Genomic DNA, 22,312 nt, shown 5'->3' on the forward strand with positions numbered 1-22,312 from the left:
AGTGAACAAACCACAGACAAAGAGAGAAAGTGGATGTTTCAGAATGAAAGCAGAAGGGTGTGAAGTTCAAGCATTGTGAGGTTGCATTCTCCTCTGCCATCCTGGGTTGTTTCCTGCCTTGGCTCCAGAACCCCCGCCACCCTGAATAGGTGAAGAGGTTTCACAAAATGGATGGATGGATAGTCATTCTCGTCTCTACTGCAGTCTCTTCTAGAAATGTGTTTGCTTCAGTCCTGCCCCTTACCAAGGTTAAAGCACAGCACATACTCAACAAGGTTCACAGCAGGCCAATATAAGAGGAACCAAACGACAGAAATGCTAAAACACTTTGTTGGTACATTGTGCACATGGCCACAATACCCAGGTTTCTGGTCCGTGTTCCAGGAGCCGATTTACAGCAACTAAATATGGTTTTCCTCCATTTTTCCAATTTCAATTACTTTACATTTAAAAAAAGAAAATAAGAACTGTTCAAAGGATAAGCTTATCACCAGTGCAATATTTACAACTGAGGATGGAACACTAGTACACTTTTTATATTTGTATCTTATTGTATTATGTTGTGTTGTTGATGTTATGCGTTTACTTCTTTTGTATTTGTTTTTATGTGTGGCACCACAGAGGGCCCATGGGAAAAGGTATTTCAATGCACTGTGTACTCATACATGGATGAATTGACAATGAAGAACTCTGGAGTCTTGGAACACATACTTTATGATCTTAAACCTCATTTACATGTATACATCCCAACTGGGAACCACAGCGATTAACTACTTAGGCTGAACATTAACATGACAGCCAACTATATTTCAAGTAACCTCAACGAGATTGGGTACAGGAATAAGAAAGCGTATTTATTGCTTAGTTTGCCCATAAAATCTGAAATCATGTATCTTATAGCCTGCAAAGGAAGGCATTACATTCTACTAAATATTTTTATTGAGGGGCAGCAGATGTATGAGGCAATATGATCTTGTCATGGGAAAATGGCTCAAATACAATATCCTGCTATTATGCACTGCCTTAGAACACACTATGTTTACAAGTGACTAAATGCCATGTACAGATGTGATTCAGGGCAGACACACTCAGCAGCATCAGTGCCGATATGCAAGTTAATTTGCACCGGCATATGAGCATTGCTCCAGATCCTAATGAATTCATATGCAGCCTGAATGGAAATATATCTGAACAATTTGATGATCCTTATTTGGTTGCAGGATTTGTTTCTGGCTAACAGGCCAAAATACAATCATCTCATTCGGCTACAGGCGTCTGCAGCTAAATGATTCCAGGCTAACTCTTAAATGCTGAATCAGTCCCATCTGCAAAGATGATGATTTGGGGGTAACTCTATCATTTGCGGACATTAGAGAGTATTCTTCCAAACCTTTTGAGCAGTGATATGACTCTGCTTTATAAGAACATAGTTGCTTTATTGACTGACCGTGGATTAAATCAGCAGCACTGAGGAAAAAGAGGTCAGCATCAGTATTTTTATTACATGATTTTAAAAACCCCATGCATGCTTCTAGTATTTCAAGAGTTAATAACTTTCAAATGTGCACAGGTTTAAGAGAAGACGTTTCTCAAGGTTTATGGGTTCATACATGTGTGGTAAATGCATGAATACAAATGAGGGACCTCATTTGTCCCCATCGTGACCTCTGGTTCTTTGAGAATGAAGGGGTCAAGTACCAGGTGCCTTGTGAAGTGGTAAAACCTGACCAGGAGCTGTATTAATCAACAATCCATTATTAACCTAATCAACATTACGGGACACATGTCAAAGTGGCCCTTCAAAGGACTTCAAAAGGGGCATTCACATTCCAAAAACAGTTGGAAAATGTCAAACTGTTAAAACGAGCACATGACTAGTATTAGCGGATACAAATCCATACCTACATAAGTCCCACTATGTAGTGCGAATGATATATTGTTTAACAACTTCTTCAATGTACAGTTCAGTGGCAGTTAGGAAAACTACAAATAGGAGGTTCCGAAGTTTAATGATGGAAGTGATAGAACTTTCCTTTTTGGTAATAAATGGTTCCTAGGATCTACACCATGACCGGCAGTTCGTTCCCATAATTACTTTTCTGTGAAAGCAGCTGGCAAGTTTCTTCTTCTTTATTTTAATTTGCATTTGAGATTTAGTAATTCTGGACATCATGAGAGGAGATGAAGTTCATAGTATATAGGTAAACCTTTCACACACTCCCCAAAAGGCTTTTCTGTAAACCAAATAATGTATTTTAGGAAGCACTTTTAGCTCAACTGCTCACCATTAACCGATTAGGGAAATAAAATGCTCAACCATTATATATTTTAACTGGAAAATACTGAAGGATCTTGAAGTACTATCTTTAAGTCAACATGTCAAATACACAATTCACATCCATGCAGCTATAATGGTTTTGCTTACAGAGCCAGAAAGAACGTAAATACACGTGAACATAGCCTGTGTTTATTCAGTGGGACATATTTAAATGCACTCAAAACTCAAAAACATGCTGTACTTGAACTAGAAAAATAAAGATTGCAAAGAGTCTGTGCTATTTTCCTACACATACTGTAGATGCTGCAGACTGACTCTCAAGCGAGAGACACAGCAAAGGCAGAAGCTTGCTGTTCTGTTCAGAAGGTAAGCCGCCTTCCCTGGCTGATCTCGCTCTGACACCAGAGAGGAACATGCAGGGATTAGATACAGCCACTGAAAAGGCAAACAAACTCCACTAGCAGCTTTTTTATTCCTTTAATTTGAGTTGCATCACATATATAGTAGTAATGGGGCAGTATGATGGCTCTCACCTTGTGGTTTTGGGGCTCGAATTCTGCATCAGCTTTCTGTGTAAGTAAGGTGCTTGTTGTGCCTGTGTCGATTGGGCTTCCTCCCACAGCTCAAAGCCATGCAGTTAGGGTTAACTTCCATCTCTAAATTGCCCATAGAGTATGTATGGGCTTATGTGCCCCACAATTCACCAGCATCTTCTCCAGGGTGTGCCCCTCCCGCATGCCCTACGGTGCCTGGCACTGGCTCCGGTACCCCCTGCAAACATTACCAGGACAGGCTGCTGGAATATCAACGGATTTTAACATTATATATCCTGAAAATCTGCAAAGCAAAAAGAGAAAAAGATTGAAAAGATTCAATATCCGCATACACAATAAAGAAACCACCATAGTTGGCACAGGGTCAGTGATTGCAGGTATGGGGGGAGATGGTCTACTTTTCAACAGAGGCAGTCTGCATAGACACAGAGAGTGGGCTGTTATGTTGATGACTGATGGTGGCTGCCTTGTCTATCTCACTATGACAGCAATTCACTGGCTGCTGTCCCAAGATGGGAGACACGGAACACAGCAACAGCCTATGGCCCCAATAAGATAGATTATTCCTTATCAAATGTTTCCATGCACAATCTTTCCAGATGGTTTTGCAAAATAAATGTCATTAAATATGTATAATCTTTTACAAATATACTTAAGTACATTATTTCAGAAGTACAGCAAACTATTTAGGCAACTGTGGATTTTCCCCCCATATTTCCAGATAATCTTCCATAATTTGTAGTACATACTATTTTGCCAAACTGTGATCTGATTTACGAACAAGAACAGAAAATGAAAATGATATTTCCAAACAGGAACGCTTGACCATTTTTGTTGAGTCAGCTAGTGATTCATGATCCTTCCCTAAACAGTTTGATACCTCAACTTCTTTTTCAATCAATAATTCCTAAAAAAAATTATTCCTAAAAAAACAGTCAGCACTGTTTGTCATATCACTAATTAATTGAACAAACCTAAGCTGAAAAGATGAATGCAAGATGATTGCCCATTGTGCTCCGAATCCTTTTCGGCCAGAGGCAGAAATGATAAATGCATCTGTTCTCTACACACAATTAGAGCAATAATTTTGGAATATTTTTTTCTTCACCAACATGAGTTTTGGTTTTGAAGGCATCACAAGCATGTAAAATGATAGATTTTCTCCTCTCCACATCAGATGGATCACAGAGCACATTTTATCCGTTAGTTAAACGTAGAAATACAGAGAGAGTGTGTGCTTGGGATGGGAACAGTCTAGCAAGGCAGCCCAGCATTTAACACTTTCCTTCCAACTCGTCTGTGCCAAAGTCAATCAGACAGTTTGGCTCATAGCACTGATTCTACAGCCAAGATCCATGGGCTCGTCATTAGTGGAGAAAATTAAAGGCTTGACGTCTGCAAGACTGTGAAACCTGGGAAGACTCTGCATCATTATTTGTTGTGTTGGCAGCGTAAAGTCTGCTTTAGAGCGAAAATCGACTAAATTCACCTCCACTGCAAAGGTCCTATGAACAAAGCTGGGCAATGGGCAATCAATTGCTACTGTTACCATGATCTGCATCGCTTTCTATCACTGAAAATAATGTTATTTTATACAGATCAGTCAAGAATTATTTATACCACTAGGAATTTTATTGTAATAATACTTCAGGATAGTGGAGCATAAGCACTCTTAGGACTTGAACCGGTAACTTTCATACTTTACAAGTGGCAGCACCAGTGGACAACTGTTAATCCAAATAATTCCCACTACAGTCAAACCTGAGGCAGACTGCCAGCCTTCATGCCGAAGTAAGCATGTATACCTTGGCTAAGAACATCGAGGTAATGGAAAAATCAGAGAAGCTGAGGCAGCCTGACAGGAGAGTAAGATGGCATGTGTGAAAACTAGAGAAAAAGCACAATTAGATAACGGAATTCTGACAGGAAATAGTGATTTTGCTTGATTTTATTCCACCATGCCAATGCTAAGCTAACATGCTTGCTAAGCATTCAGACAGTAGTCTGTATAGTAGGTAATATAAAGTGTTACTCTGACATAGGGCTGGGCGATAAAACGATTACGATATGTATCGCGATAGACACGTGATCGATATCAATAAAAAATGTGTTCGATAAAACGTTCGATATTTTTTATTCTTCGTCGGAAGAAAACAGAGGTTGCGAAGCTAGTTTGGATCCGTGCCGGAAACGCAGCTGTCATAAATGGTCGTAGCACAGCAAAACAACTGCTTTATGGAAGTTCTGCCGGTTTTTTGTGAATCACTGTAACGGTCGCTTCGCCCTTCCCTAACGCCGCTCGCCCCCGTCTCCTGAATATTAAGTTATAGGTCTGTATCCTTTCGGTTTGTATGTGTCATGTTGTCCGGTTTTTCGCGTATCCCGTGTTTCGTTTCGAGTCTGCCGTGTCTTGTTTCCCCTTCTCTCTTTCCTCTCTGTGTTTACGGCGCACTTCCGGGTTCCGGCTCCCTACGTATCGCGTCTTCCTCGTTAGTGTTTGCATGTGTCTTTTCCTAGCACAAAACCTGGACTGAAAATATACTTGAATAGTTCAACTTCAAGTATGATTAGAGTAAGAATAACTTGAAGAGTTACTTTTTCATATTTCTGCAGGTTTTATATTTCAAACAATGTTACTGTACTGTATCAGGTTTGTTTTTTTATATTACAGATGTATCTCAGTCTACGTCAGTTTTATTTATGTTTACAAAACACTGCACATATTTTAAAAACACTTTATTTTCCATGGTTGTTGACATGTTTAAAATAAAAATGCTTAAATGTAATATATTTTTCTCCTGGTCTTTATTTTAAATGGGTCATAAAAAATGTCAATAATTATCGATATCGACCGATATGAAACACTCATATCGTGATACAGTTTTCAGTCATATCGCCCAGCCCTACTCTGACATGCCACAACCACTTCAGTGACAACTATCCTGCAAAATCATAGTATCAGACAAAAGTGAATTTGATTGCTGAATACAAACATTCTGTTATCACCACTAACAAAACTACATATGGCACCTCTATGTTTCATGGAACTTAGCTGAAAATGCTGAGTAAGAAAACACGAGCAACTGAAATGGTGGAAGGTGTTTTAAGTTATGATGGAAAAACAAAAAAATGGCTGCGATGTGGTTGATGCAAGTGCCAGTATCTAATAATTAGAGAAATTAAGCGCATTTTATGCCGTTTGCCAAATACTCTTCCTGTGGCAGGACCAACAAAGATTTTTTATTTGTTTTTGACAGGAGGACTTTTTAGGAAAGAGCTGCTGCATCTGCTCCCCATACATGAGAGTACGACTGTTGGAATAATTTTTAACGAACCGAGCCAGGTGCATTAAAACAACGACGTCATGGACATGGATAAAGTCATCCCTGTTGTCAATAATGGTGCTCTGGCCAATAATAATAAATGATGCATGTACAATAATAATAATAATAATAATAATAATAATAATAATAACAACAACAACTAGAGTAATCAAATGAAGCTGTCACACTAGGTGTTTGCTTTGCATTTTTGCTGGAATTTGGCTTACTGGATAAGTAAAGGGGACCTCAATTTATAGGACAGAGGAGATGGAAATTTGCCAGATCTTTCAAACAAGCGCAGGTTCCTTGCGAATCCGATGGATGGTACTAAGGTATGTGCCAAAGTGATGAAACCAAATTCTTTCATTAGACAATGTTCAACGGTGGAATGCCACAGGCAGCTGCTTAAAACTACCAGCGATTGAGATACTCTGCTTGTTAGTCCTGATGGATAATAATCAGTTCTCTGGTGCTTGAATAACAAATAAAATAGCGGATTAAACAGAGGTTTCCGGGATGGTAAATTAGGTTTGGGGGGGGGAACCCCAAAGTAGAGGCTGGTATTTATCTGCAGGTCATAAAGAATCTAATGGCCAGTACTATCAATACAAAACATGAAATATAACAGTAAGGGACAATCAACAGGAATGGCTCAGAAGTTAAATATCTGAATTTCATATGAAATAACTGATTCTATGTGGGGAGGAAGGTAACATAAGACAAGATGTAACCTGCTATGGTTAGATCTCAGAATATGTTCTCCATTCACTAATGTGACTCTGAGATTGCTTTAGGGTGCGCACATGTTTCTAAGCCGATTCTGGCTGATTACGCTACACTAAGCTGATTTTGGAAATGCGAAATAAATAAATAAAACATTACTGCATACTCCAAAAGAAGCAATTACAGATGAACATAAAGGATTTATAGAATGGCTATTTATGCTTTTTTATCTCGAGGTTTTTGGGCTCATCTGGCATCAATAAGTCCTTCCTCTACAAAACCATTTAAAAAGCTCTTCAAAAAGGTAGGTGCGTTTCGGCCTGTCACTGGTTTCACAAGTTCTCGATGGGGGGGTTTTCGTTTTCATTTCACATGGTCCGTGTGGGTATAAATGTCCAATTAAGGCCAATATTCCTCAGCTTGTAATTCAGAAAAAGTGCTTTGTTGCTTTGCAGGGACTGAAAGGGAAAATGCTCCCAGGCCTTTGAAACAGAAACAGCATCACCTGTTCCACATTAGCCACCCCACCCCCTACCCCCACCCCAGCTTCATTCAGGCACTGTCAGTTTGATGCCCGCAGTTTTCAAAACTGCACCTTGACCCTTTGAAAGCTTACCTTCTTATCGATTAATTTTGGGCGGGAAAAGGCCAAAGCTAGACCCCCCTCGTCTATCACCGCTAACTGGCAGGCCCGGGAAGGGGTGAGGTGAACGACACATGGAGAAGACCTTGGCACATGCAGAACGCTGGATCAGGGTCCCCCAAGAGTGTGCTAATGTTTGTTAGCGAGCTACATCTCTGTTGTGGTTGTAGCACACAGAGTAGCACACGGTAATTGTATCCTGTTAGAAGTAACAACACACAGCACAAATTTAGCAGTGTTAGCAGTGGGAAAAAGACGTTGCATTACATTTAGCAGATGCTTTCATCCAAAGCAACATACAATTGAGAAAGCAAGGTCAGACAGTCCTTAGAGTAATTGGGGTTAGGGGGCTTGCTCAAGGGCCCAACAGTGATATCACTCCGCTTACGGGATTTGAACCGGAGACCTTCTGATCAAAGGAACTGGAGTTCTAACCCACAGAACCGCACACCTCCCTCCTGTGACGAACAGTTTTTTTTTTTCAATGGACATCAGACAAGGCATATATACCCTGGTTTAAGTCCGAAAACCAAAGGAATCTAGAAGCTCATATGAACTAGCGATCAAATACCACCCGCACGTTTAGCGATAGATTTCAGTAAGCGATTGAATCAGGGACATTTGAGGCTCATGACCACTTAGCAACCTTGCCCTACATCAATGAGTTCCCCAGAAACCTTAGTCACGTTTCTCGTGCTGCGGGAGCCTCCTAACTAACTACGGTGCCCACCTGCCAGGTTTCACACTAGTAAGGGATAAAAGACGATAATTCCACAGCAAGACCTATTCTTAATTCTGAAAGCGTAACTGAAGACATGTATCAGTGCCAGCACAATGCTTACTTAATGGTCTGTAGTGCTTTTAAAAAAAAAAAAAAAAAAAACAAGGCAGAGTCATTTATCAAAATTTGGCAACATTTCCTATTCTGTTAGTCCGCAGGGAATCAAATACCTGTACATAATATAGGTCCTACCGCATCCACCTTGTTCTGGCTCTGCACTCCACAGTGACACGTTAGATATGATCCTGCACCTAGGTGGCGACACCTCTGATTGTCGTGAAGGTTCTTTTCTGGTCTAAGTCCCAGGTGGTGACCACAGCCCTTACGGACATGTCAGCAGGTGGGCTAAGCATATCTAAGCATATCTCTGACCTCTGTGTGTTATAACAACAAACAAAGGGCTGTCCCATATATCCCTGCTGCAGTTCCTCATGCTCGGTCAGCTGAAAAAAATTAACGTTTAGCAAAATACAAAATACCCTGCATTAAAATCAAATTAATTTAAATTTTTTATTTATTTATTTTTAAGTATGATAAATAAAGCAAAATTACTAGATGGGTCATTTTGAGTTGAGCTCTGTATTCAGGACACCTTAACCTGTACTCGCAAAATAACTTAACATTTACCATAATTATTGATAGTAATGCATTGTGTAAAACTCCTTAACACCACCAAAAAAGAGTGAATATGGTATGACAGAGTATTATTCAGCACGATATGACATGTATGGTATGTATCTACATACAGTCGGTCCTGCTTCGACATGTGATATCACACCGCGAATCTGTTCTAATGCAAGTGATATATTAGTATCTAAGTCCAATACAACATGGAATCGCATTTGTATTTGCGCCATTTTCAGATGGAGAGAAAAGCACTACATGAACTACAACGCGATATGGTCTTAGTGAGAAACACTAATACATGCAAAAACAGCTAAGTGAACGATAGTGATGTCCGATTCGTGAACAAATTGGTCTTCTGAACCAGTTCCTATCAGTGAATGTCATATAAAAACATTAACCTTTTTTTTTTTTTATTTACTTATATTTGCTTTTCGTAGACTCTTGGTAGCCGTGTTGCCTTCACTGCCCCTCCACATACCATAATCCATCGTATTTGTGCTGTCCGCACGCCCAGCCACATGATGGACAGCCGTGACTCACTAATCCCGACTCTCTGCAATCGACAAGTTAGAGAGTTCAGCACATTTGGTTGGAGCAGTCACTAGGTAATTCTCCTGAGACTTATAAGACCCATAGGAGATGTTTACAATATAGTTAATTAACATATTATTATTATTTCTTATGTTAAATGCAAATAATTGCATTACACACCACTAGTAACAATGATTTTACTATTTAATTCATTTCATTCAGCTTAGGTTAAGTTCTGGTGTTGCATTCCCCTAACCCTATTTTTCCCATTGGATATTTGCATTTTTGTATGTGATTTTTGTGAATCTAAGGTTTTTTAGGAACACATTACTTGCATGACTGTATGTATGCAGATGTCTCCAGATGCATGGACACATGTCCTAGCTGGCAGAGAACGCCTCGTATTGGTTTATAATGTATTGTAGGGGAAAGCGCACTTATGATTTGATTTCTATGGTCTTTCTTCTTCGCCATCTGGAAGCTATTTAGGAGCATTACAGTTACACAAATACAGGGGTAGTGAGGTCTGCATTCCCAGTGACACTGACAGAAAGTGAGATGCACTGCTGCTTGCTGTATTTTACTGAGTCAGTACAATCACATCTGTGTCAGGAGCACTGCTTCAAGTTCTTCAGCAATATCCAAAAAAAAAATAAAAAATCAGGAGGAGTCCCAACAGGCTTGGCCAGACACATTTTTTAGTCATTTCCCTCAGATTACAATACTTTCCATGACTTTTCTGCTTGGGACAGTGACTAAGAAAACAGTTATCCTCAGAGAGTGAGATTTTTTTTTTTAGTTCTTCAGCAGCTGCATGTGACCAGCCTGCCAAATTCACAAAAGATAAGATTCATGTAACATAGGTAGGAGAAGTACATATCACTCACCATGCACTCAGGTCTGTGTGTGTGTGTGTGTGTGTGTGTGTGTGTGTGTGTGTGTGTGTGTGTGTGTGTGTGTGTGTATATATATATATATATATATATATATATATATATTTATTTATTTATTTTAGTCATTGTGGAAAAAATTAAGAGACCACTCTAAATTTTGAACAAATCCGTATTTTTAAATCCTGGTTTAATCGTGGTTCTGCTGGCAGGCGGCTACGCTGAGCAGCAGGTTGCTTCCGGGCTCACAATTTCTAAGCCAGCAGGACACAAGAATAAGGTGAAGCAGGAGACACTGGGAATGACCTGAAACCAGCCAGGTAAAGGAAGGAAGAGACATTCTAATGCCCGAGATTAACTTATCCAACAGTTTCTCATGAATCGAACGATGACATCAAGTGACTTTCAAAAGGAATAGGAAACATTAAGTGCAGGTGTGAGGCGCACTGATAGGATAGTTTGTATCAGGCTCCTAAAAGCAGGACTGAGGCCCCATAAAGGAAGGAAGAAGCCCTTCATTAATGAGAAGCAGGGAAGAACCAGGAAAAATATACACTATTCACAGACGCACACTCATAAATTGAGAAATGCGTGAAATTGTGCTATGGTCTCAATTTTTTCCGTGGCTGTATCTAAAATGTGTGTGTGTGTGTGAATTATGTTTATATTACGTTGTGGAGGACCAAATGTCCCCCAAAATGTTATAAAAACCTGTTATTTTGACATTGTGGAGACCATTTTTCAGGTCCCCACAAAGATCTGTGAATTCAATCAAAAAAACTAAAAATGCCAAAAGTCTTGTGTTCAGTTTGTCTACTTATGGGTAAGGTTAGGGCTGGGTAGGGGTTAAGGTCGTCAAATTGGGATTAGAGTTTTCCCTTTAGAAATGAATGGAGAGTCCCCATATATATATATATATATATATGTGTGTGTGTGTGCGTGTGCGTGCGCGCGCGTGTGTATATATATGACACAACAGGGTACCATAAATCTCATGTATAGGTTGTTAAGAAAAGTTTCCTTTGTACATTTTCTTAAGTCATATGATAAATTCGTACCAAATACTAAACGTAAAGTTCATAAATATGACTACCAGACTTATAGACTACCAGACTTATAAAATATTCTATTTTTTTGAGAAGAAAAAAAAAATGATAGAATGTTATTGCTATTTATAAAGACATATCTCTGACCAGTGGTTAAATCAAATTATATATTATCTTTATAGTGATAAATTCCATGATTAACATTATTTATTATTTCAGGTTGGAAGGAAATTTTAATAAATCATACATTTTCAAAGTGGTTTTCCATTCCATCAGTGTGCCCCCTGCGGAGAGAGTTTTGTTAAATGTTGAAATGATGAATAATGAGACAATGAAAGAACATGGCTGTATTTTTTCAAAGGGATTCCATTAAGTGTATTGTGGATGCTTCTGTGTAGGTAAGTGTAATGAATTCAATTAATAATATTAATCATAATTTTGTGCTGGCTAAGAAACCGGTTAGGCCCCATGATCATCAATCAACACCAAGTCTTATATATTAGACAATATAGCAAAATTCCTAAAAATACATATTTTCCCCTGAAAATACAGCAAAATGAATAAAGTCTAAGGCTTTTTTGTCAGTTGACAGATGGTTCTCTAGACAGACTAATTAGTTATTTCTGCCACTACAAATAGGAACAGATTGCATGACGTGACTTATGTGTAAAAATCACAAAACCAAAAGTTACAGGCATGCATCTAGTAATACAGTTCATATAAAAGAAATGCCTCAAGGGATAGAGGCTTTATGCTAAATATGACAAGAAACTGAAGCACCAAAAAGAGTAGGAGCATTTCATATAAGGAGACGGAAAGCTGATGTGAGGATTAGGCTAAAAACTCTTGCCAAGTCGTGTTTTAGAAATCAATGTACCGGGAAAAGATCAACAATCAGTCATACTCAGTATTTCTTTCTCCAAAGGGATAAAGAGTATGTCTGGAGATGGTGTGAGAGCCTAAAATGTCTGCTCTTGCTCTGGTTTCATGTTACCAAAAGCATTTTTCTCAACCAATCATGCATACGTACTTGGATGCACACACTGTAAGAGTCATCAGACTTTAAAGGAGATTGGAAGCTGGATGCAGATCTCATTTGAATATAGTGGAGGCACAGTTGCTGGTCCAACCCTCACCCCAACTCCAGAACATGCCCATGGCCCCTATACATAAGGGAAAGATGAAAGGATGGATGCAGCAATTGATAAGACAACAGGCAATCCATCGTTCTGAAGAAGCTTCATTGATGAAAATCCTTTCATCAACTGCTTGCCCGGTACCGGGTCACACTTAGCTTGGAGGCTATCCCAGAATGGAGAGAGCACGAAGAAGCAAACGTCCTAGACAGAATGTCAGTCCATCAGAGAGCACACACACACACACACACACACACACACACACATTCATAAAGTACAGGCAATATAGAAACACAAATGAACCTAACCACATATGTTTGACTATGAGCGAGCCCACATAAAAATGAGAAGAAAACATACTCCAAACATACAGAGAAGTGGGCAGGAATTAAACCCACAACCCTGGAAATGAGAGGCCATCATGCCTCCTTACAAGTGGAAAGCTTTCCCAGAAATTAAGAAATGTATAGAGGCATTCTGTTGCACACAACGCAACAAAGTGAAATGCTTCTTAATGCCGTTACGTTCTGCGCAGCCTAAGGGAAATTCGGAATAGCAGTAGCCAGATTCAGTTACAGTACTAATAGTGAGCCTATATTTCTGATATTCTTCTTAACAAGATGCAAAGAATCACATATTTACCAGCTTTCCTTTCTAAACAGAATTTCACCATAAGCCTAGCTAAGTATTGCCTCATTTCAAGTTTTTTTTAGCTCATTTGTGGGTTTTACAAATACTCAGCAGTTGGTTCCCACACCTGTGCAATTGTCACCCTTAATAGCATAAGTATTCCAGCCAATAGTACAAGCATCTTTCAGGTCAAGCTTTGCAATCACAATGTGCCCCTCTGGGTCTCCTATCTCCCTGTATGACATATCCTTTAATTCATCTCAAGAAAACAGTCTGTTTCCCTGCTGGGCCATTCCTGAGCACAGGTCATGGTCAGTTACATATTGAAGAGGTCGAAGGTCACCCAGGCCTATTCAAGCACAAAAACTTAATTGCAACCCTGGAGCCAGTAAACGTCAACCTGAATTAACAATATGCCGAGGATCAAGTGACCCTCAACATCAGCCCGAGATCTGAAACAGCCCAGTCGTAACTCCTCCAAGCGCGTGTTTCAGCATTTCCACTGCTCCTCCCTTTTCTCACAAGGGTTGCCCTGGAAGTCTATGTGACTTTGGACCAGTAATTTATTTTGCAGCTACATCACAGGAAGTCCTCTGTGTATCCTGTTGGTTCGCTTTTAGAATAATTACTGGATGAATTCAGTGGCAGAATTATATTCATGATTCATAATACTGGAAAGTTTACTCCAGCTCAAAATAAAAATGAAAACTTGAATTAGTAATTCTATTTTCTCCACTCCCCTCAAACAAAGCTGATTGCAGTACTCAGGCTGAAACTGAACCAGCTACTGGGTTTTAAGTATCATTATAGGTATGATTATTAGGAAATTCTGGTCTTTGGATTTAGATTTCTCTATGGAAACAGCAGCAAAGCCTACATCAACCTCTAGACCTTGTCTTAAACATCAGCTCTATGAAACAGACTAAAACCATAGAACTGTATACCACGAAAGCGGTTTGTAAATAATGTCAGTTAAGTGATGATCTGCAAAGAATTTGTTGACAATTACCTCCCAACACACTGAAGAAATGCTGGGGAATATTTGGTGTGTCCTGCACGTTTTTGGAGTCTGTTTCTCGCTCGTGCTCAGCTGTCATTCAGGCTTCTTGGCAAACATGGGCCCATCTTAACACAGCATGCATAGGAGCACTTGCCAGTCAGAGGTCCTGACTCTAATTGGACAGGGCTTCCAGACTTCTGTACCGTGGCTAACAGAAGATAAATTGCTACTACCAAAATCAGAAGGCAGGCTCAGACATCCTGTCAGGTATGACAGTCGACAGTCAGGGGGACAAACAATAAGGGGTTTTTACCTGTAAGTAACAGAGCATTGGTGGAGCTGATGTAAAGGCAAGCATGGTAGTTTCAAAAAGAAAAAATGTGTTTTTGGTGCTCCATTGTTTCTTTCAGTAATAGAAAGTGAGAATCAAACATCATACGAGCACAGCTTTACAGGAGAAATGCACAACGGTATTTACAGGAAATAATGGATGAAATTTGAGGGTATAAACAATTTTTGAAAGCTTTTTGGAAGTTCTGTTGGATTACAGATGGGAAAACAAATGAATCTTCACAATAATTTAACGAAGAGAAAGCATTATCTGAACCGCAGACCCATTCAATTCTTTTTATGATTCTGGTAAACGACGACTTTTCTCAATCGTTCTACATATCTGACACAACCTGAAATTTCCCAGAGGCTAATGCGCTGCATTTTTTTTTCACCATGAAGCTACTTGAAAAGCACTAAGTCAACACATTTCGCAAAAATATGGATCCCTCATGCAAAACGAGAGAACATAGAGTCTTAGCAGTCCTGTTGCATCTTACTTCTAATATAATGAAGGTGGCAGTGACATTTCCCATGGCTAAGTGCGATTACCAGAGTGCTTTTCACTGAATTGTACTCCTGTGTGGATAATAAAAGAATGGAAACATTTCACAAGTCATGTTACAGCTCTGGAGTGCATCTCCTGAGAGAAGGGGCAGCTCCAAGATCAACTTTCTTCATCGAGGACCGGTCCAACATCTGTCTAAGCCATGCCATCAAGGATAGGAATAGGCTGTACACTGCAAGCAGAATTATTATGAAAGTGCGGATTTTTCTTGCATCTTCTCTTCAGAGCAATATTTTTGGTCCAGATGAACCTTCAATTAAGAACAAACTGTTTAAAAATAGAGCATGCTCACTACTTAGTCTGAGTACTTTCTGTTTGGAGTTAAGTATAAGACTGTAGATTCTTCCCTGTGCAGAATTATTATTACAACAATTCCCGGGTTAAGACATTCGACTTACAGACAAATTACAGCAAATTACATTTAAAAATTTGAGTTAAATGAAAAGCATGCACAGCTTCATCGGTTTGTTGGCTAGAGGAAGGAGAATGTCGTCCGCCATTTTTAGTCGGATCACACTGCTGTTAACACTGTTCCGACTTACCCACAAATTTGACTTAAAGACAGAATTAGGAACAAATCTAGTTCATAACCCAGGGTATGCCTGTACTACTACTAAAATGGCCCAAAAAAGGAACTAAAATACCTATCAGAGGGATATAACACAATCGAAATCACCAAACTATTAAAATGTGGCCAATAGCCAAAGAGGAAGGAAAAGGCGACTAGAGAAAAGATGCAAAGTAACTGCCTAATATTTGTGTCGATTTAAACAGAAACTGTTTAGCATTAAATGGCATAATTTCTCAGATCTGCAATTTGAACAGAATCTTCAGGAGTAGTAGGTGCAGTGTGCTGTGTGACAATGATAAGGGCCACAAAGGCTCATACATGACCTCCAATAAGGCACGCAAGCTAAAACGTCAAGCATGGACATTGACACATCTCAAAGGTTTTTGGCACAGATGACATTAGAGTGACTCTTGATGGAGCAGATGGTTGAACCTTCTTAAAGCACCAACAAAGTGGTACAGGAGAGATGGTTTGGGCTGCAAGTATCAGTTATGAGCTTTATCTTCTCCCAATCTCTGCCAAACACGCTCTCAATCAGGACATACCATGAAATTAGAGTTCATACTTTATGGTCAAACATTGGTCTTTGATTTCCCAATTCAAGGTTACTGCATGTCTGGCTACCAGAGGTGAATAGCTAAGTCTGCGAAAAGGATGCGACAAGGTGCTAGATTAGATGAAGGGCAGGAAGAGAACCCCTGAAGTGATTAGCGTCCATGAAGGTGGCATGTGACTATCCCCCAGAATGGCGCTGTATGTGGCACGCTGTATGTGGCACGCTGTATGTGGCACGCTGTAAAATGAGAGTCAAAAAATAATAAAAACAGAAGCCTGCCGCTGTGGGTGAGGCTGAAGTTTCCTGAATTGCTTCCATGTTGTTGGCTCAGATCTGGGGAACGGTGTCCAAGTGACTTATTCAAAATGCAGTCGAACGTCTCCAGGCAACAAAGAAGAAGATCTGTCGCTGGTAGTCTTTAACTGATACATTAGCTTTGTGACTATTGTTACGCTCTTTAATTTGTACCTGCAATACTGGCAATTGGTTCAATTTCTCTGTATTTATTCGGCAGTTTGACACTGAGTATTGTGTTACATCAATTGAGGCAAGCCAAATTCTTCGGGGGTAGAACTGTTTTCTGACTAGGCAAAAATAATGTACAATCTACACTATATTGAAGTGAATTTAGCTCAGGTAATTTTTTGGAAATCTGAAGGTCAGAATCCACGATTTCTCAGAGGAGAGGAAGTGAATAAATGAACTTCAGTTGTTTCAGCTGACACACCAAACCAAAACTACTTTGAAAACTAAATGCAAGGATACTTAGTCCTCTCATGCATAATCTTCTCTACGTTTACACATTAAGTTTAACAATTACTGCCATGCAGAAACTTTTTGGAAGGCTTTTAATCAGGCAATAAAAAGTCCTTCAAGATGACATGTTACGAAGCCCATTTTTCTTTTGGTGAAAAAAAAGAGAAAATGGGTTTAATGCTCTCTGGGGGTTTACTATAAATCTGTTTTTCTTCAAATGTGAAACAAAGGTGTTTGCTATTTCATAATGGACAAATAAAATGGCAGGAGAATTGGTCCATAAAATGAAAGAAACAACTGACTTGTAAATAGGCAGAATGTAACTTGTGTTAAAGAATGATTAATGAACTACGATAAAAAGTGACTTAAAAGTGAAAATGGTTATTGGGTTTGTGTCTTTGACTAACGCCAGCTGAGGAGCCCTCTCCACGCGCGACTTCTCTGGATGCAGTCAGCAGATTGTAAACGCATTTACATAAAAAGCCCTCGACACAGAACGTGGTCACACATTCGGCCAGCTGCTCACCGACGTTACAGCAGCTCGCCCTACCCTATAGGCTTACGGGAGCGTCACGGCGGCTCGCCCTTCCCTATAGGCTTACGGGAGCGTCACGGCGGCTCGCCCTTCCGTATAGGCTTACGGGAGCGTCACGGCGGCTCGCCCTTCCCTATAGGCTTACGGGAGCGTCACGGCGGCTCGCCCTTCCCTATAGACTTACGGGAGCGTCACGCCGGCTCGCCCTTCCGTATAGGCTTACGGGAGCGTCACGCCAGCTCTCCCTTCCCTATAGGCTTACGGGAGCGTCACGCCGGCTCGCCCTTCCCTATAGGCTTACGGGAGCGTCACAGCGGCTCGCCCTTCCCTATAGGCTTACGGGAGCGTCACGGCGGCTCGCCCTTCCCTATTGGCTTACGGGAGCGTCACGGCGGCTCACCCTTCCCTATAGGCTTACGGGAGCGTCACGGCGGCTCGCCCTTCCCTATAGGCTTACGGGAGCGTCACGGCGGCTCGCCCTTCCCTATAGGCTTACGGGAGCGTCACGGCGGCTCGCCGTTCCCTATAGGCTTACGGGAGCGTCACGGCGGCTCGCCCTTCCCTATAGGCTTACGGGAGCGTTACAGCAGTACAGGATGCCTGCAGAACCATTCAAGTTACAGAACACAAATTACCAGCACACCTACACTATACCTTTCCCAATAACATAAAATAAAAGTACATAGAATTATTATTTAAGCAGCATTAAAATCTACTATAATAATACCTTGCATCTCGTGCCACTAGAGCCCCAGGTTTCCTGGAAGAGGTTAGTGGCTCACCGTGGCCCAGTACCATGTAATGGACATACGCTAATATACATTTTTAATTTATATACTGTTGTTCATTAAATACTGAAAATAAAATTTTAACAAAGTACTGCATTACATGATATCTGACTGTCATACGATTCCCATATGGTGGACTGAAGGTGCGGTTCAGGATTATATGTGTGCAGCCACAGCCCATGAACTGTTTTTAACAAGCGAGCCTCCTATTGTCGTGTGGTTCTACGATTACCTCTGCTGGCCTACACCACTGCATGTTCCCTGAATGCTCATAGTGTTGCATTCTGTCTGCTGATTTGAATTGCTGTCTTATTAGATTCTTGCATTATCTGGAAGATATTGTGTAGCTTCTGCTTCAATACTGCTTACCCTTGTGCCTGGACATTCACTGGAAGCTCAGCCTAGCTGCACTTATGCCTAGTCAAATTTTACAAATACAGCAGTATGCTTGTAATGTGCTATTTGCCTCAATTGTACATCACGTAAAACAAAAGCGCCAGCTAAATAAACTAAATGTAAATGATATTTTAAGTAAAACGGTTCCTTTGCTGAGATTCAGGGACTATATGAAACAATTTTCTAACTCATCCATTTATTAACCAACTAACCAAAGATCCAACTTTTAAGTCACCCTTTATAATAACCAGTTCAGGAGGGATGAAGACTACACACATCTGTTGACTAGTCTACTGAAAGTCAACAAACACAGGTTAAAAACAGCCCTAATTAAGGCTTACACTGATGCTTGGATGTTTTATGCTTCTCTTACATGATGTCGGTACATTGTTTTCATTCTGGGGCACCAAGAATGTCTTTTTGGGATTGTGGGACTCTCTTCCAGTTCTTGTTCATGTCTACCAGAATACAAAGTATACCATTATCCGGACAACATGCTCAAATCTTTTCCATTTTTCATTGCAGAGAAAATCACACACCCAAAAGCTTACTGCGCGTGGAAAGGAAGCGACATCATAGGTATGAAATGCCGTACCGGGGGATTTACCAGGTGGACTGGGAGTTGCTAAAATGAGCAGACCACAGCAGAGAAAAGATTGATTATAAAAGATTGGAAGTTCACCTCAAATAATGTTTTCCATATGTCAGAGACTCCATGAACTGACATTTTTTTAAAAATGAACAGACTAAACAGACCTCTCCACCTCAATAAAGTATACACCCAAGAAAACATTTTAAAAAGTATGACCACTTAGCATGGGAAAATGGCAAGCCGAGATAAATGGGAGGTATAACCGTAAACTTAAACGGGGCAGATGACGTGAATAGCACGACCATGGTGAGTCACTGCACTCTAACAAACTGTAACAAAGACCTAATAAAAGTCTTCAATGTGGAGATATATGTTCTGGGTTTGTTTGCAATGTAACAGGTTTGTTTTTAACTTTGGGTTGTTTTGACAGACTAATAATGTTCAATGCACAGTCAACACTAATGTTAGCTGCCTTCGGTGATGATGAAAAATTCAGAGAAATGTGTCTTGTACAAGGACACATTAAACACAGCCTATATACTGTATGTTAGGTGGAAGAAGGCACAACAGACAGCTGGTGACATGCTGCTTTTAAGTTTTAATGCATTATAATTTAATTATAATCTGAAAAACAGAGGTGGAAATTTCAGGTCCAGAAAGTACAAATCCAGACCATGATTTAGTTTCAACCAACCAGTTTAGCATAAAGAGTCACAGTTACAGAGTACTCCACTGGTTGGTTGAAACAAAATCCTGATCTGGACTTGTACTTTCTGGACCTGAAATTTCCACCTCTGCTGAAAAATGATTATCTGAATCTTAGATTGTAAGGGGCATATACATGTAAATGTTTTAATAATTGAAATAATTTATTAATATGTGATCAGTCGTACCTTTTCCTTTCTTGTTTCTCTTCAGATACTTTCTTGACTTCTACCTGGGGATTCTGCAGATGCCGATGTCGACGTTTGCGACAAGGTGCAACATCAATAATGTCAGTCAGGCTGTCATCAAAGGAACTACGGCCAGGTTTTCCTGCACAACACACAGGGAGAAAGCAGGAGGCAGGAATGTCATCGCCGTGGTTAGGTCACTCATTACATTCGCCTGTTACGTTTACTACATAACCAACAAGTCTGCTTTCACACATGGCTACATACAGCAAACACAACAATCAGCTCAATTCCAGTAGAATGGATGCGCTGATTTTAGTTGCATTCTAGCTCAATACAATCTGTTTAATTAGAAACGGACATTGTCATCTTAGGATTTGACAGTGTGCCCTTCAGGAAAGTCTGCTTGAGATTCCCAGCCTCTTAAATGAGCTGTCAGTTTCTACAATAGGAGAGTTTATCTGTTGTTAAATTGGCTGCACTGAAATTAAGGCAATTATACACCCTATTATTGGTGGGCTACTACAACTAGAATCCAAATCTACTCAAAGCATATTTATTAGGATTCATGTGGAAGAACAACTAATATATGTAAAGAAATACAGTAACTTTATATTCTTCAATCTCTATAGTAGACTGCAGACACAGGGTTGAATTTTATTGACATATGTGACTTAAGCTCCAACTTATCATGATTTTGACGCCTCCACTCCATCCCAAACCTTGCAAGTAACCTGACTGGGTTATTCTGGGACAAGTGGTAGCTACAGAAATAATACGACTGAATTAAATTACAGTAGCATCTTTAATGATCAAGTGCTGAAAAAAATTGCATGTTCTGTACATGGAAACGTCTCGCTGCTTCAATATCACAGGAGAATAAAAGCGTAAATCAATAACCAGCATATTTCAAAAGATTCTGATCAAACAGCTCGTTTATTTTTCCAAGATCTTTAATTTATGTATGCATTTTATTATTTGTTTAGTTCTATCAAACATGAAAGCTAGTCCACCTCTGGTTTTGTCCTGTGGGACAACACTGAACTGAGAACAGTCACCCTGCCATCTGACACTCTGGAATATATGACTTCATTTTCATACCCTGCTCTCACCCAAGTCCTTTCAACAGCTTGCAATTACTCTTTTTGTAATAAACTCTTAAATCCTGCTGCCATAAACATTTTCTCTTTGGCCATAGTGTCTCTAATTAAGCGGTATCACAGGCTACATAATGGCTTTTGCTACACACCCAGTGTTACTCAGAGTTGCCTGTTTTTTAAATCTCAGACCAGGAAGAAGAACAAGATGCTGTTATGGGTGTCGGCTTTCAGATAGAACATTTACTTTATTTTTTACCACATGACATCGGTTATTCCTTACACAGGGGGGCTGGGAAAAAGTGAGCTGGACTTTTAGTCCTATTGAGAAATTTTGCATCACTCACTGGTAACCAGGCCTGTTCTTTAGTATCCCGAGGCTGCATGAACAAACTGGCACTGGGACTACCCAACAAAAGAGATGAAAAAGCTATAGCAGACAGGGCTTATCGTTTAGAGGTACAGTGTCCTTAGAACAGTAATGATCTAAATACTATTATCAATATTATTACTACATAACCCTATGAATATGGATTTTTTTATGACAGTGGCTTGTTAAATATATAATTTAAATCAAATATGTACTTAAAAAAACAGAATTTTTTGAAGAATGTTTACAATGTTTTTAGGATCAAATAGGAAAAAAGAACACACAGTACAAGTGGCAATGCTGCCACCTGAGTTGCCAAAAATGACAGTGTGACGCAAACAGAACATCATTAAGACCCTTGACATAATGTATCAATGAACAACAGTGATAATTACATCATGTTAAGTCATTAAACAGCCACCATCTTGCAATTTCAGCCTCGCGGGTCACATGTCAGTGATTTTGTAGGCCCCGTCTTTATGAATGTTACTTTGGCTCCATAAAAATATTCCCAAAAAAACAAAAAAAAATAAGCAACATCAAAGACGTAGCATGTCAGTATTAATGTCATCCAGAGCAAATGGGGAGAAATGGCACAGCGGTGCAGACATCTGTAGAGAGTCCAATCGCCTGAATCAAAGTTGTTCCTATGTCCTACTGGGGCAGCTGGAGGCAGTTTACCAATGAAAAACAGTTTA

General features: G+C 39.9%; 1 protein-coding gene across 8 annotated transcripts in view; it reads right to left on the reverse strand.

Annotated features, from left to right (window-relative positions):
- Positions 1-22,312, reverse strand: part of xrcc4 (X-ray repair complementing defective repair in Chinese hamster cells 4) — a 69,421-nt gene that overhangs the window by 887 nt on the left and 46,222 nt on the right. For 4 of the 8 annotated variants that reach the window (XM_023843481.2, XM_023843503.2, XM_023843494.2 and 1 more), the window contains exon 7: positions 20,148-20,289. In XM_023843481.2, coding sequence (XP_023699249.1) covers positions 20,148-20,289 — 142 coding nt within the window. Of the gene's footprint in view, positions 1-6; positions 2,674-2,811; positions 3,116-9,325; positions 9,483-20,147; positions 20,290-22,312 lie in introns of those variants that run through there. The other 4 variants (XR_002841974.2, XR_002841969.2, XR_002841971.2 and 1 more) reach the window with 4 other exon arrangements.

This window comes from Paramormyrops kingsleyae, chromosome 7 (genome assembly GCF_048594095.1).
Source record: "Paramormyrops kingsleyae isolate MSU_618 chromosome 7, PKINGS_0.4, whole genome shotgun sequence".
NCBI lineage: Eukaryota > Metazoa > Chordata > Actinopteri > Osteoglossiformes > Mormyridae > Paramormyrops > Paramormyrops kingsleyae.